The 15,405-nt window shown below is 50.1% G+C and overlaps 1 protein-coding gene across 3 annotated transcripts in view; it reads left to right on the top strand.

Moving 5' to 3' along the window:
- Positions 1 to 666: 666 nt before the first annotated feature.
- MBNL1 (muscleblind-like splicing regulator 1) overlaps positions 667 to 15,405 on the top strand; it is a 79,448-nt gene continuing 64,709 nt past the window's right edge. For all 3 annotated transcript variants that reach the window (XM_009884391.1, XM_009884393.1, XM_009884392.1), the window contains exon 1: positions 667 to 840. In XM_009884391.1, the coding sequence (XP_009882693.1) occupies positions 667 to 840 (174 nt within the window). The remainder of the gene's footprint in view (positions 841 to 15,405) is intronic.

Consider the following 15,405-nt stretch of genomic DNA (forward strand, 5'->3'; position numbering starts at 1 on the left):
CCCCCCGCTGCACCCCGGCCGGGAGAAGGGCGCTGGCGGGCCTTGCCGCAGGCTGCTTTACTGTAAAAATAAAAGTGTGCCGAGAAGGTCAGAGCTCTTCCGCCCGAGAATCAAGGAGAGGAGGAAAAAAAAACAAAAATCAAACCAAACCAAACCAAACAAAAACAATCAACCAACCCCCGTCTCGATCGTTGCTCTAAACTGCTGCATCTCTCTATGCCAAACTAATCGATACCGATTGCACCGCAAAACCCCGTTGCAAATTCAGCTGCCTGGAGATTACCTGTCAGACAACTTTACCGAAAGCAGCTTGGAAAGCCGTGTCGGAGGGTCTGCCGCCTTTTCATGCTGGCAGCGTGGGCCCCGCTGGGCGCTCGGCATGGGTTACTGAGCGCGCCAGGCCACGCTTTTTAACGTTCACCTCGCTGGCAAGCCTCGCGTTTCTCTGAGTACGAAACCTCTGTCGATTAACAGTGTCACGCTGTGAACTCCTGGTGGCACATCTCTGAGGTTGCGGCCACCCAGTTTTACACGTACTTTTAAAATAGGGAGCGGGGGGTGGGGGGGAGTATTCTGGAGGTGGCGCTTTCATCATTTCCAGTTTATCAGTTCAGCTACTCGTTTGTCCGTTTTATTGGAAATTTTAACTACCTGTAAAATCTAAAGATGGCTGTTAGTGTCACGCCGATTCGGGACACAAAATGGCTAACGCTGGAAGTGTGTAGGGAGTTCCAAAGGGGGACTTGCTCACGACCAGACACGGAATGTAAATTTGCACACCCATCGAAAAGCTGCCAAGTTGAAAACGGACGCGTAATCGCCTGCTTTGATTCATTGAAAGTGAGTAAATATTATATTATTTTCAAGGATATACGGTTAATGAAAGAAGCAGTTGTAGCCAGAGAAACCCTGGAGCCCGACAGGGAGCAGTTGCTGGCTGCCAGCAGTGGGATGTTTTGCTGCTGTTATTTTATTGATGCTTGTTGATTTGTTTTGCTGTTTTCCTCAGGGGAAGGGGAAGGATAGGGGGAATAAAGGGAAAATACGCCTGGCAGGGCTCAAATCCTCTGGTATGGCTACAGTCACTGGTGCTTTGCCTCCAAATTATTCTCTGCCCGTAGCTGGAATAAAGGGCACTTCACGTAGAAACAGCAAAGTCACTGTAAGGATTCTTTGTTTTTAATAGCACGAACCACGTAAGCAATATGATGATTTGTTTCCATCTCATAACTACCAGCGGGTTGTTGGTGTCTCTGGACAGCTGATGGTGAATCTTAGAAGAGTGTTTTCCTCCCTAGGTTATTTGGGTGCCCGTAAGCACCCTGCTTGTATTTCTGTGCTTGGGACTGCTGTGCTTATCCTGTCTGTTTCGCAAATGCACTCGCTTAAGGGAAGGACGAGGCTCAGCAGAAGGCAAGGTGCCTCTAGATGTGCAGGCAGGGCTGCAGCAGAGAGGGTACAGCCTCACGCTGATTTTTAGGAGGCACATCCGAGTTTGGCGCTGTGGATGTATGGCTGCTGTTCTACTGTAGCTCTAGTTTCAGTAATAGGTGTTAAATGCGTGAATCCCAGCCCCTTCCCTTCACTTTTCATAAATTAAATAATCTTAACATTTAAAATACTCATCCCACAAACAGTACAGAGTTAATTCAGTAGAGTCATAAAAAAACTCCAAAGTTGGGAAACAGAAATACGCCTGTCAGAATTTCTACAGTATAATTTTCTCTTCCTGGGACCAAACCCCGGGAAGCGGAGCAGAGCCCGGCTGTGCGGGGTTGGCTGGCGGCAGAGACGTGCCCTGGGGAGGGGGTTGTCGCTGGAACCAGCTACCGCAGGTCGCTTGTGCAGCCAGGCCCTGACCGCAGCGGCAGCTGGGCAGAAAGGTCATTTATAGCAGTTTTATATAAATCCTGCAACACTCCTGAGTTTAACAATGTGTCTTGTCTCAGATCAGATCCCATCCTTTTTCTCCCTGCCGTTCTGGGGGAAGGTGGGAGCTGCGCGGTCCTGGCTGCCAGTCGGGGTTAAACCACGACAGGAGTGAACCTTTAAAATGCTCTTGGGCCTGAAACACCCGGCCCCACCACCCCCAGCCACGCTTTCACTGACAGCTATTGAAATGCTTTTGTTGTTCAAATTTATTTTAAAATTACAGTAATTATAATGCATGGGGGGAAGGAAGAAAAATTCATTTTAGAATGTGGAAATAAAATGCTTCTATGCATTAAAAAAGTGCTGGCGTTAGGAGCAGTGCCAGGGGCTGCCAGCGTCTATGTAGAGTCCTGGCCCCGAGGCATCACCCTCCCCAGAGGAGCGGCCTCTGGCCACCGTGGCCACTGCCCCTGGGTGGCAGTGAGCCCGCCTGACGCTTCTTTGGCACAGCGTGGTGTGGTGTGGCATGGTGTGGTGTGGCATGGTGTGGGCCAGCCATCGCTGCGAGGACGCTGCACCGTGGCTGCCACCGTGCATGAGGCACGCATCGGACCTCCCAGCGGTGCTGCAGCGCTGCAGCCCCGGCGGCACAGCTGCGGGGAGCGGGGCCCGTCCGTGGAGGCTTCAACCGGCCTCTGCGTGAGAGGCTGTGGGAGCAAAGGTGTATTTACTGGTGAAATCGTACCCGCAGTATCCCCAGTTTGATCTCCCACCGAGCTGGTATTTGGTGGCACGGTGCATGGCGGTCGCGGTGGCCGTACCCCACTGGCCTTGCGTTTTTCTGAGCGAGGGCCTAAGGTAAAGGTTGAAAGAAAACGCTGGAGTTAATTGGACACGAGTCTCCTTTGCTATGGGAGGCATGGGCCAAGTTCGCTGTCCATCAGCGTCCGCCGCTCCGGTTCCTGACGCCCATGGTGATGGGAAGCTCCTCACGCTCCCGGTGCTGGAGGCGGTGGCCCGCGGTGCTGGGGCTGAGCGGCACCGTGGGCTCGTGTCTGGATGCAGGACCAACTGGGGACAGCCAGGCCTCCCAGCCCCCGCCAGTGCAGCCGGCTCTTCTGTTGCCGTCAGCAGAGCTCTTCCACCTCCTTTCTTAATGAAGGAGATAATTATCACCTTTGTGAAGAGCTGCAAGGTCCGTGGATAGCATCACAGCATTATTGCGTTGCTTCAGGATGCCCTGTGGAGAAGCCTTCTGCTGCCCAGGTAGCGTGGCGCGGTAGCGGCGTTGTGGGCTGGGAAGCTGTGCTGGGAAGGAGGCACTGCCTGCGCCAGGCGCGGCGCCTGCCGGTGCTGGGGGGTTTGCCGGTGCTGGGGGGGCTGAGTGCCGGGGGGCACCGGGGTGCCCGCGCTGCAGGGCCGGGTCCTGCCGCCACCGCCGGAGCTGGGAACACTGCCCGCTCCCCACCACTGCCTTTTTCCTTTTTAGTTAAATAGCTCCTACAACGGGGGAAGACACCTTCCGTAAACAGAGAGTAGAATATCCCCCCACTGAATTCCCTGTCTGACCCACAGAGTGGAAAAGCAGTTGCTCGGTTTTGGTCTCCTTTCACATCTTTGTCAGTTTTTGTGTGTGTTAAGCTAAACAAGCGCTAGTTACTTTGTTACCTTTTCTGCAACATCGCAAACTTTAGATGTTTTGCAAAACCAATGTTATACCGGGTTTGTCTAGACTCTGTAAGGTCAGTTAATGGTTTATGAAAGAAAAAAAAAGATTTTTGATTAGGACATTCAGAAGTAATTTTTAGTATTTTGGTAACTCGGTGTGGATGTCATGTCCTTGCCCTTTACTAAGATAGCGGTACATCTAAAAATTGACCTTAATATTAAAATACTTGATTTCTTATAAATGTATGTAATGTTAGTATTAAATGAGCAGCTGTTCTTGCATTGTTTCTTGGATATAAAATAGACACTTAGTCACTGAATATTTCTTTACAGATTACGAGCGCATAGTTTCACTGGTAGCTCTCCCAAGAATTAGTGTGTTGGAGAAAAAGTGCTTTGTTACATGACGTGGGGAGGTGTGTGTCAGTGCTGCAGAGCCGCAGCCCCCGGTACCAATACTCGCTCCGGGGCTGGAGATGGCCGGTGTGCTCTACTATATTTAGAACATAAACAGGCCAAGCAAATGCTTTCTGAGGGGACCCTGTGAAATGGCAGTACCCTTCAGCTCTGGCCGCCGTCCCGGGCGTCCCAGCGGGTGCCGTGCAGGGATGGGCATACGGAGCTCACCGCCAGCAAGGGCGACTCAGCCGGCCTGCGCGGAGCAGGGAAAATACATTTTAGAAGTGGAATGTCCAGCGTGGGTAAAATACTGCACGGTTTGTGGTTTGTTTTTTTTCTTTTCCCCCCTTTCCTGTGAAATGAAAGCAAAACCTGTGTGTGTAGGTCTAGAGCAAAAAGAGAGGGGAACTGTTCCTGAGAATCTCTCCCCCGCGGTGCGTTGCCAGCGGCAGGTACCGTCGCGGCGTTTGCAGGGAGCTCGTGGAGCGGCAGCACCGACCGCAGCGCTGGTCTCCGGACACGTGTCGGCTGTTGGGAAACACGTCCCGTGTGCGCACCTGATGGCTTCTTTCTTAATGCTGACTTGATAGCAAGCAGCACTTGTAACATGTTAATTAGGAGTGCGGGGCAGAAGGAGGAGGACACGCAGATGCCGGTGACCGCGGCGAGGCAGTGCACGGGGGAGGTCAGGGCCACCACAATCACAGCAAGATTTCATCCTCCCGCTGGTGAACACCCTGCCTCCTAATCAGTCCTAATGAAAGTGGCGAGGCTGTCCTTAGGGTAGTGCATTAATCAAGGTAAATGCGTGTGGGATAATCTAGCCCTTAGATATTCGGAGGATAATTTTAAAACAAGAATGATTATGTAGTATATTCAAATTGTGCGCTTGAGTGGCTGAGTCAGCTCCAGCTCTGGCTCTCCGTTGTTTAAATGCCGTAGGATTTTTTTCCTAAATTTGGATGCCTAAAAGCCTGCTAAACTGTCTACAGCAGAAATAAACTCTCGGGTTCCTAAATCAGGAAACCGGTTTGCAACAGAAATTAGATTTTTAGCATAATTTTAAAACATTTTTCTTCATTTCTTTGCTTGGAAAAATATGCCTAAGTAGAATTCATTTTTGAAATTACGTTAGCTTCATCAGATGTTCCGATATATGAGTCATCTGACGTTTCCTGAAAACTGAGATAAAGATGTCTTAACAATGGGGAGATGGATGTCAAATGCAAATCTTGTGGGAGGCTGCAGATGCGCTGAGGACACCCCGTCAGCCTGCCTGCAGCCTCTCTGCGTGCCCCACATCCTTCGGCTGCCACACCATCTTCCCTCACTGTGTATTTTTGAAAGTAGAAAAGAATGAGGAAGAAAGTGGGGAAAGGGAGCTGAGGACTCGGACCGTCTCTTCTGTAGTGCCCCCTGGTTGTGCTCAGCACTGCTGTTTATCGGTACTTCTCCACTGCAGTCGGAGGGCTTTCCGTGGGGTGTGCACTGCTGTGATCCAAAACATGCCAGTTCGAACGCATCTGAACTTCACGTGATTTCAGCAGACTCGGTAAATGCTGCAGGATTTGGGCTGAATCCCAGTTTGTCCCTTTGGAGCTAATGTTCACTACGGGCGCTGCGACTTTCAAATAACTCCTCGCTCTCTCAAGTGTACTGCTGCTAAGGCGGCTACTTCAGGCAGGAGTCGGATGTCCTGATGAAGTGTAAAAGCTTTTTCCTGCTCTTCCTTCAACAGCTGAAAAGTCTTTAACTTTCACATTTCTCTGCTTTTTTGAAACTCTAAGAAAAGGCTGGAGACTACAAGTGCAAGTCTTTCACTGATGCTGTCTGCGTTTGAAGCTCTGGTGCCTTGTGTCTGAGATCCGCCAAGACACAGTATGTTAGTAGTTTATCTTCTGGCGTAGAAGTACTTCTTTTTTAAAAATGAAACTCCTGAACTCTGTAAAAGTGACATTCCCCTTTTTACCGAGAAGCCTTAAAAATATATAAATGCATTATTGTTATAGATGAACTCGGTGAGCACCGTATTTCTACCACCTCAGAGATGTAATTGTTAATTGTTCAAATGTCTCTACTTTGTCACTGCTTCCAAAAGTAATGACTTTTTGACTTGTCATTCCCCTTCATGTTATACTTACCTGAGGGTATAGAATAAGAACCTTATTTATTTATTTTAATACAAAGAAAAGAAAATAATGGTAAGCATAGAGAATGGCAGAGAATGGTAAGCGTGTGAGAATGGCACGTCATTGGCTCTGTCGCTCCTTTAGTTAAGGCAGAAAAAAAATCCAGAAGCATAGTTACGGAACACTTTTGTAGGTGACTCTTTAGTAATTTTAACTCTGGGGCGTACGGCATCGCTCGAGTGCGAGGCACTAAGGGCATTCGGGGCGCAGAGGTGAGGTTTGGCTCAGGGGCTGGGAGCAGATGGACACATGTCGGATTCCAGGGAAACTCATAAAGTGGTAACCCTTGGAAAAAAATGAAAATATAAACAGTGTTCAAATTCCAAAGATCTGATTTGCCATTTTTCTCCTCTTCAGCCTGTGCGTCTGCCAGTAGGCTGAGCTCCAGAAGAGGAAGCAAAGGGAAAGTGGCAAATGCATTGGGAAAATGGTGCAATTGTTAGGCTGAGTGGCAAATGGTCCATTAAAAAACCAAACAAACGAAGCCATGCGTGTTCCTCTATGGGAATATAAATGGCATTTTGAAGTCTTATCAGATACTCAGACAAAAGAGTTGTGGCTCACTATGGTGTTCAGAGTTCATTTTAGTTTCAGCTCTACATCTGCAGGAAGAAATTAAAAAAAAATTAAAACATCGCATTGCAGCATTTGCACTGTCATTTTTTTGGAGGCTGTATGTAATAGAAACCAGTGTGGGTTTCTGTTACATACGGTCAGGAACTCTGCTGGGTACGGTCAGAATCAGTAAAATTTTGAACTGATTTGCAGGGAAAAGTTTGAGAGGCATAAAAGAAGAGAACCTCATGTCGAGAATATTCGGTCATTTGTCCCAAGTTTTCAAATGGGTGGTCAGAAGCAGCCTGTGAGGCCCCTCTCCTCCCCCGGGTGACCCCAAGCCTCACTGAATACAGATGCCTCGTTGCCAAGGTTCACTCTTAAATTTGTTGGAAGCAACAAATTACGCTCAAGACCGAATGATCACATCTGGTTTTTGACTTTGGAGACGCATTAACATTTCTTCGTTGGGGCTGCGTAGCCGTGTCAGCCCAACTGGGCACCCTTTGGGACATAGTGCCCCGGGTGCTGCTGAGAAAGCTCTGCTTGGCGCCAGGAATAGCTCCCGGGTCGGAGCCGTGTCCAGTGTCTGAGCACGGCCCGTCTTCGAGAGGAGAGGTCTCGGAGCCAAGGCAAGCCTGCCGCCCTCCTGCCCGTTTGGTCAGGTTGTGAAAACCCTGTTAAGAGAAAACACAGCGTTGGTTTGGGGGGTGGTTAGTAACAGGCACTTCTTTAATCCTCTCGCTGTTTTCTTAGGATTTCTTCCACACTGCGCTGTTTTTCCCCATGGATTGGTGATGGGTGCGTGGGGCCAGGCGCGGTGGAGTGCCGACCGCCCGCTCTCCCCATGTCCCAGCAGCGGTTCTTGCCTGGGAACCAGCTCCCAGCACCGTCCCGGCACTGCCCCACCGCTGGTCGGGGTCTGGGCTCGGGGGCGGCAGCGGTGCCCTGCGCTCAAGCACGGGCTCGGGGTAGGGAACACGTTGGTGAAGAGCAGTTAAGAGGTATTCCTGTGTATCCTGTGCCTTCCCCTGCTTGTGTTGCTTTCAGAGGGAGCAAAAGGGGGAGAGCAGAGCCGGGTGCCGGCCGGAGCTCCTTCACGGTGGGAGCGCTGCCCTTTCTGGGACCGGCGTCCCAGATGACACGCAATTTCGGTGACACTAATTGCTTGATTTTGTGCACTGATTGCCTCGCCGTGTGTTTCCTCCCACCGGGGTTTAGTTACACTGCTTGGGGAAAATAGGAGGGTGATCTTTCTAGCATGTAAAGGCTGTGAAGCCACCTCACCGAGCCTCCGTCTTGCCGGCTGTGCTAATTGGCGTGCTTGCTGCCAGCCGTCATGGCGAGGGACTGGGCTCGTACCAGGGAGCCTGCCCGCAGGCGGCACGGGGGCGGCTGGGCGCTGCTCGCATGGCTGTGCCCGCGGTGTGGCCGGCGGACCCAGGCTTTTCGCTTCTTCATCCCGGGCTGCACAGCAGCACTTACATTTGCCCCTGTATGAAATAACAAAAGAGATGATTTTATTCTGATCCAGAGTTCTGTCTTTTTCCTTCATTTGCACGGTGCCGCTATAAGGATTACTGCTATTGAAATAGGATTTAAGTAAATGCTGAATTGTCGGGTTCTGAAACACAGGATTATGCAAATAAGAAAACCTTTTTGGGGTTCATGTTTGAATTTATTGAAATACTTACGACTTATCCCCTTCATTAGAGAACATCTCATTATTTAACTGATACAGAACACCCGTTGAGGTAGTTGGAAGCAATTTCAACGTTTTTATCAAATAGGGGAAAATGCTAACACCTGATTAAGCGGATTTTTAAAGAAGAATAATAAATCCAGCTACTTCATGTGCAGGGTGTAGCGATGCCGGAGTGCTTCACAGCAGCAATGACAAGCTGTGGGACGCAGCCGCTTCGCGAGCTCTTGTTGTATTGGTAGCAGTAACGTAGGACACCTCGCAGGGTCCTTCGCGTGGTCCACAAGAAGGCGTGCTGGAAACTGGTCGCGTACGCAGGCGATGCTGGTTTGAGCTCCCAGCGCCCTGGTGCATCCCCGTGGGGTGAGGGGCTGGCAGGGTCACGGCAGAGCGGTCCGGCGTGTCCCTCGTGCCCAGCCGGGTCTGCCATCGGTCTGCGGGCGGGCGGCGCGGCGTCCCGAGGGGCAGCAGTAGGGCAGAAGGCGTGAGTGCCGCCGGGGGCATTGCCCCCCCGGGTGTGCGAGGTCTGCTCCGTTACAGAGAAACAGAGCTGCTTTTCCTGGGCACTGCCTCGCGAGGTGGTGTCCTGCCTCAGGGGCACTCCGGGATGTACAGGTATATTGATAATCATACAGGATCTGTTTCCTCAGATGGCACTTTTTTACATCCCAGTCACTGCATAAACTTCCCCCTTGACAGAAGTGCAGAACTCAGCAGCCTTTTGTACCCCAGTACGCTTTGACTGCCGGCTCTCAACCCCGGAGATCCTGAAAAGTTCTCTCGCCTTCCAGAGACGGGATGCTGGGAGCAGTCGTGCTGCTCCGATGGGAAAATGCTGGTATGTTAGAAGGCTGCTGAAAGGCTGCTGAGGAGCGGGGCTGCTTTAGCAGGAGGGTTGTTAGGGGCCGGCTGGGGTAGCGGGTTTGGATCGAGCTCCCACCTCGAGAGCACTTCAAGTCCTGTGAAGTTCCTGGAAAGACTCTCTCCGGCTCCAGATTCCTCTGGACCATTCCTAACTTGGCGAAATAGTACAAAGAGTTAGTGAAAAAGGAAGAGAATACTGTTTGAAGAAAGGAGAAGTTTTTTTAGGAAACAAAGCCATTTACTTTTTGTCAGCATGATTTCACTGAAGTTGAATGGAATAGTTTCCAGGCTTAAATATAAACATAAATAGTCGTGAGGTTGAGGTTTAAATTTGAAAAAGAGAAATGGCAAAGTGTGGAAACTGTCCCTTATGCCCCTGCACACTGTCCGTCCCGCCGTGCTGCCTGGAGGGAAGGCACGGGTCCTTACGTGCCCAAGGGGCCAGGAAGCGGCGTAGAGAGGGGCTGCGGGGACGTGGGTTGGATCCCAACGTAGAGAGGGGCTGCGGGGACGTGGGTTGGATCCCAACGTAGAGAGGGGCTGCGGGGACGTGGGTTGGATCCCAACGTAGAGAGGGGCTGCGGGGACGTGGGTTGGATCCCAACGTAGAGAGGGGCTGCGGGGTCACAGGAGGTGGGTGGCTCTGAGTCCGTAGCCGCTGGGGGAGATGCCTGTGGGACCAGGAGGAGCAAACGCTCGGTTGAACCGGAGATGGAAGGTGGCAATTTATGGCTGGGGCAGATTGTGGGCTCAGGTCCGAGGGGGTCTGCAGGGTACTGGGGAACGGGGTCGTTGGTTTGTGGACATGCTGGAAACCCCGCGGTCCGGGAGCAGCCCTGCCAGCCCAGGGTAGCTGCAGGTGTAGTAACCACCACTTTGCAGAAGTAAAGGTCACTGTTTTCTGCTCTTCTTAAGTCTTTCCTATCTCCTGGTGATGGGGTGAGCTGCTCTCCAAGGGACGTACCCACCTTCTGAACTCCAGGGCCATCAGAAGCCCTATGGCGCTTTAGCCCATGACAATATTAGTACTGCTTCACTTCCCAGCTTTTCCAGCGTTGTCTTCCCTTTCCCTGTCCTTTCTCTAGGTGTGTGTCCTTTTGAAAACATCCTCAGTCTCCAAAGCACGAATCCAAGCTGATCATAAACATTACCAGGTTAAGATTGCAAGAAGACACAAGAGTGAATTTTAACAAATTTGGCTAGTCCGTGCTTTATCCATGCTGGAGAGAAATCTAAGGAATAACCATGTGTAAAAGTGTGCAAGTGAGGAAGCGCTTTTTTTTGAGAGAACTCTTTCCAGCCTTGCCTGGCCCATGGGAGGTTTCCACTTCACAGCAGCCTGGCAGATTTTTAGCTGTGTGTCGTAGCCAGCATAGCGGTGTCAGGAACTGTGCGCATTTTAAATGCGTTTGTTAATACAGGAACAAGAGTACGCACGTTTAACTGAAATCTTTTGGAAACAACAGACAGAATGAAGTGTTTTCTGGGATCTCGGGGCTCACTATAAACTGACATTGGTGAAGCACGTACCTGGGGAAAAGTAGCCTCGGACACTTTGTCCTGCTCTTCGGGCAGAATTCAGCCGTCAGCGTGCAGCAGCTCGGAGCGCGCTGGGCAGCGGAGCGGGTGAGCTGAAGCTGGGCCGCTGTGGGCTCTCTCCTCACTTCCCGTTTTCTACGGTGGAATTGGGGGTTAGGGCCAGCTTTTGATGGTAAACTGTGCCTGTAATTCGGCTTTCTGGTGGCAGGGCACGGTCAAAAGACCATTCGTGTGAACACATCCTTGCTTGGCCAGTACGCTGGTAGAATCTTCCCCACAATGAGTGGAGGTAAGGCACTGCTCGGATTGATGCGGGGATTGCAACCGAATGAAAGTGCAGGCAAGTTAGGAAAAAAACCTTCCTGGGCAGACAGAGTGATTAATTTCACACGCAAACTAGACACTCCTCCGAGGAAACAGAAGAGTCAGTTCTTTGTATTTATTACGGTGTTATTTATTCCTTTGGTTTATTGGACACTGAGGCTGTACCTGGTGTTTTACGGAGCAGAGTAAGATGCTTCGCTTGAACGGGGCGTGCAGGTGATGGATGGACGGACACTCATGGATATATATGGCAGCTTTATTTCAAATTAAAGTACCTTAAAAGGCAAAGTTCTTTTTGGTAGTGGAGTGCAAGGAATTGTTTCATAGAAAAAAAAAAAAAAGTAATTTCATAGAATCCTGGAATGGTTTGGGTGGGAAGGGACCTTAAAGACCATGCCGTCCCACCCCTGCCCTGGGCAGGGAGACCTCCCACCAGCCCGGGTTGCCCAAAGCCCCGTCCAACCTGGCCAGTCGATGCTGGGGGGGCTGTGGTGGGGTCTGTCGGTCAGGGAATTTCTCACTTGGCCAAGTGTTCGTTGCACAGAAGTGAATGTGTGTGGAGCTGCAAACTGGCCCAATACACCTGCAGCAAAAGGGTGAGCACACAGGAACTAGAACTCGGTATTTTACTCTTTTTCTGTGTCTGGACTGAACAGGAGGAAAAAAGGGTGTTTTAGCGCCGTACTACCATACAACTTCAGTTAAAACTGGCTTCTTTGGAAATTACTATAAACTTAAGAGTACTTGTTAAAAGGCTCTCCAGACTGTAAAGTCAACTCAGCTTTTCATTGTATTGAAAGTTAAACTTTCTGCACTTTCCTAACTGTACCAGCAAAGGTGATATCAATATGATTTGGATGACAGTTTAAAATATTGCTGGAAAAAGTGTTTAGAAGTATTCTAACGTGGTTTTTTTTTTCCCCCCAGTAACTTCCTTGTAACAACTTATTTGCAAGTTGTATTTTGTGTTCAGAAAACATTTTCAGTGTTGATTTCATTGATGTGCAAGCAGAGCAGTGAACACACGGGTGTCGTTTCTGTGCTGTCCCCTGAGAAAGCGCACAATATGTGGAGCAGTATTTGTGCTGAAGGGATATAGATGTGCAAGGAAGCTTGTTGAACTCTTGAGGAAGAATAAACCTAAAGGCATGTAAAAATGGGATGATGTTGGTGAGAAATTCACTTTTCTGCATGCAATTGTTAAATAAGCCTAATGGCAACAAATCAACTCAAATATGTGTTAAATATAAGGAAATGGATGCGCTAAGCAAGGACCATTTTCAAAATGTAGAAGTTTTTCCTCGAGCACTGAGACAAAGCGAGAGGGGGAGAGCAGGACGGAAGCGCAGCCGGTGCGCCACGGCAGGGGGATCTGTCCCCTGGTGTGGAGTGAGGTAAACCCTCCGTATCGCGGCCTCTGCGCTGGGACTCGGCCCCTGATGCGGCCGCCAGCTCGACCCGTGCTTCCAGCAGCGGCCAGGGATCGCCTTGCTCTCAGGGGCGGTCGTGGCAGACCCCAACCAGCCCAGGCAAATGGATTTGAATAATATTTAAATGGCAACCCAGTAAGATGCTGCACACTCAACTGGCCGTTTGCTAACACAGTGGGAGGATCCCATCTGAAGCATCATGAGTAAAACTGAAGCGAGACAAGTACAAACACGTAATCTTTTTTTTTTTTTTTAATCAGCAGTTGTCCTAGTGCCTCGAGTGAGAGAAGAATGGGTGCTATCACACAAACTGGAAAATAAGACCAGCCTTATAAATAGCCTGCATAGTTTTTCAGAGTATCTAGATATGTACGTGAGGGAGAAGGGCACAGTGGTTTTATATAAACCAAAATTTAAATGCCTGCACAGTGTGATGCCGCTGACTTTTGTTTGTGGTACAGCTACTTGTATTAAAATAAATGAATTGGCAAAGGTAAGACTGCCGTTGTGAGAAGGCAGAAATACCGGCTTTCTGGCAGCTCTGTTCAGTTTATTAGATCATGGATTACTGTGTTTAAAGCTTTCCTGGAAGATTACTTTCCTAAAGCCTGGAAATTGACTGAAATAAGCTTAAATTGTACACAGAGTCAAAGTCTGGTGTATATACTCTGCCTTCTTCGGAGGTCTTACAGGGATTCCTGTTACCTTGCGGCCGTCCTGCTGCCCTGCTCGGTTAGATTTCCGAGCAGCAGCACCTCGCAGCCCTCTGCTCCGCGGCGGGTGCCGCGTTCAGCCTGTGGGCGATGCTGGTGGCAGCGGTGACGGCAGAGAGCCCCGGCGGTGGCTTGTCAGAGCCGACAACTGCCTTGTTCTGTAGTAGCTACCACTAAAAGGCAGTAATTAAAGTAGCTGTAAATGATTAAGTTTTTTTATGTGCCTGGCTCCTTTGAATAGAGGTGAGCGTTCCAAAGTGCAAGTTGTATGCAGTGCTGCTCATTTGACTTTTAAAAGTTTTGAATCGTGCAAGAAATTAATTCAAATGCTGATTTAAAAAATGCAGAAAAAACTGACTTGGGAATTATTTCTCATTTTGTTTTAAAACCTCCCTGAAGTGCTCGTTGTTCGGTTTCTTCTTTTTTTAACTGCTCACTGCAGGTATAAACAGATATGGCTTCTTTACGTCGGAGTAAACTCCTCTTCCTAAGGAGAGGTGCCAGTTTTACTGGTTAAGGTTCAGAATACCAGAATTTCTGGCTAATTTTCTGTATCACATCTCCTCTTTGAACTATGGATGGCTTGATTTTATACTTAGGAAAAAAAGGGGGGGAGAAACAGAAACAAACTTTATTGAGTATAAACTCAAATATCTCATACCCAGATGATCTGAAACAGACATATCATGAAGTGGTGAATTATAATTAACATTCATTTAACTATCGTCGTGTTACTGACCCCAGCTGGGAGCCGGTCAGAAGCGCGGGTGGCAGGGTGGTTCGTTTGCCCTCGTCAGGCAGGTTCGTCGGGGCGATGTCAACAGGGTGGGAGCCGTGGATATTTAGATGAACAGAATGTGTTGCAAGTTGGTTCTTTAAAAATATATACAACTGTGTTTAGAAGGAAGAATATAATTTTAGTTGCTGTATGCAAGGGTTTGAATGGAGCTGCTGCGCCTGCTCCTTCGTTTTTAAAGTATTTCTTGAAATCAGAAGTTTCTTTAATCTCATTTTATTTGTTATATAAGAAATTCAGCCAGTTCTCTTAGGTCTATTTTTATTTGCTTTAGGACATTAAAGACATATTTTTGCAGGAAGTTCCATAAGGAGGGGGTTGGTTTCTTTGAATTCAAGGCTGGGAGAACAAAGACATTTGGGAGCTAAAATTTTTATGTGAATGGCCTTATCACAGCCGGCTGAGGAACTGGTACATTGTTAATGGCATTTTTGCCTCATTTTTTACAGTGCGTTGAGCTGCAAGGGAAGGCAGATAGCGTGTCCGTGTGTTGGGGGCCAGGAGGAGTGCCTGCGGGGCAGAAAGGATCAGGAGGTGGTCCCTCACCCCGTCCTTGTGCTTGTGTTTTCTCTTCACATCTCGGGGGTGAAACCCGGCTCGGAGGGAGAGGTGCAGCCCTCCGAAGGGCGGCTGGCTCTTGCTGGTAGCACGGGGCGGGTTCGATGTTCTCCCCCGGGCAGGGTGCTGGTCGCTGCCCCTCCAAACGGTGGGATGGCTCCTCCTGCCCTGAAGGCACCTTCGCCTCTGGGTTTGGGCTTGGTGGGGGCGATAGCGCAGGGCTCGGCGCTGGAGTACCCTGCACCGAGGGGAATCACAGAATCGCAGAATCATTTTGGTTGGAGGAGACCTTTAAGATCATCGAGTCCAACCGTTAACCCAACACTGCCAAGTCCACCACTAGATCGTGTCCCTCAGCACCACATCTGCCCGGCTTTAAACACCTCCAAGGATGGGGATGGGGACTCCAGCACTGCCCTGGGCAGCCTGTGCCCGTGCGTGATAACCCTTTCCCGGAAGAAATTTCTCCCAATATCCACCCTAAACCTCCCCTGGAGCAACTTGAGGCTGTTCCCTCCTGTCCCATCGCCGGTTCCGTGGGAGCACAGACCGCCCCCCCCTCGCTCCCCCCTCCTGTCAGGGAGCCGTAGAGAGGGAGAAGGTCTCCCCTCAGCTCCTCTTCTCCAGGCTGAACACCCCCAGGGCCCTCAGCCGCTCCTCACAGGACCTGTGCTCCAGCCCTGGCACGTTTTGCTTCCCAGCGCTCTCCTGTCCGGCAAGCGCGGCACAGGGGGTGCCCGGGGCAGCGGCCCCCGCGCCGCCGGGCTCCTCTTGGCCACATCCCGGTGGCTGGGGC

This window comes from Charadrius vociferus, unplaced genomic scaffold (genome assembly GCF_000708025.1).
Source record: "Charadrius vociferus isolate BGI_N301 unplaced genomic scaffold, ASM70802v2 scaffold104, whole genome shotgun sequence".
Classification (NCBI taxonomy): domain Eukaryota; kingdom Metazoa; phylum Chordata; class Aves; order Charadriiformes; family Charadriidae; genus Charadrius; species Charadrius vociferus.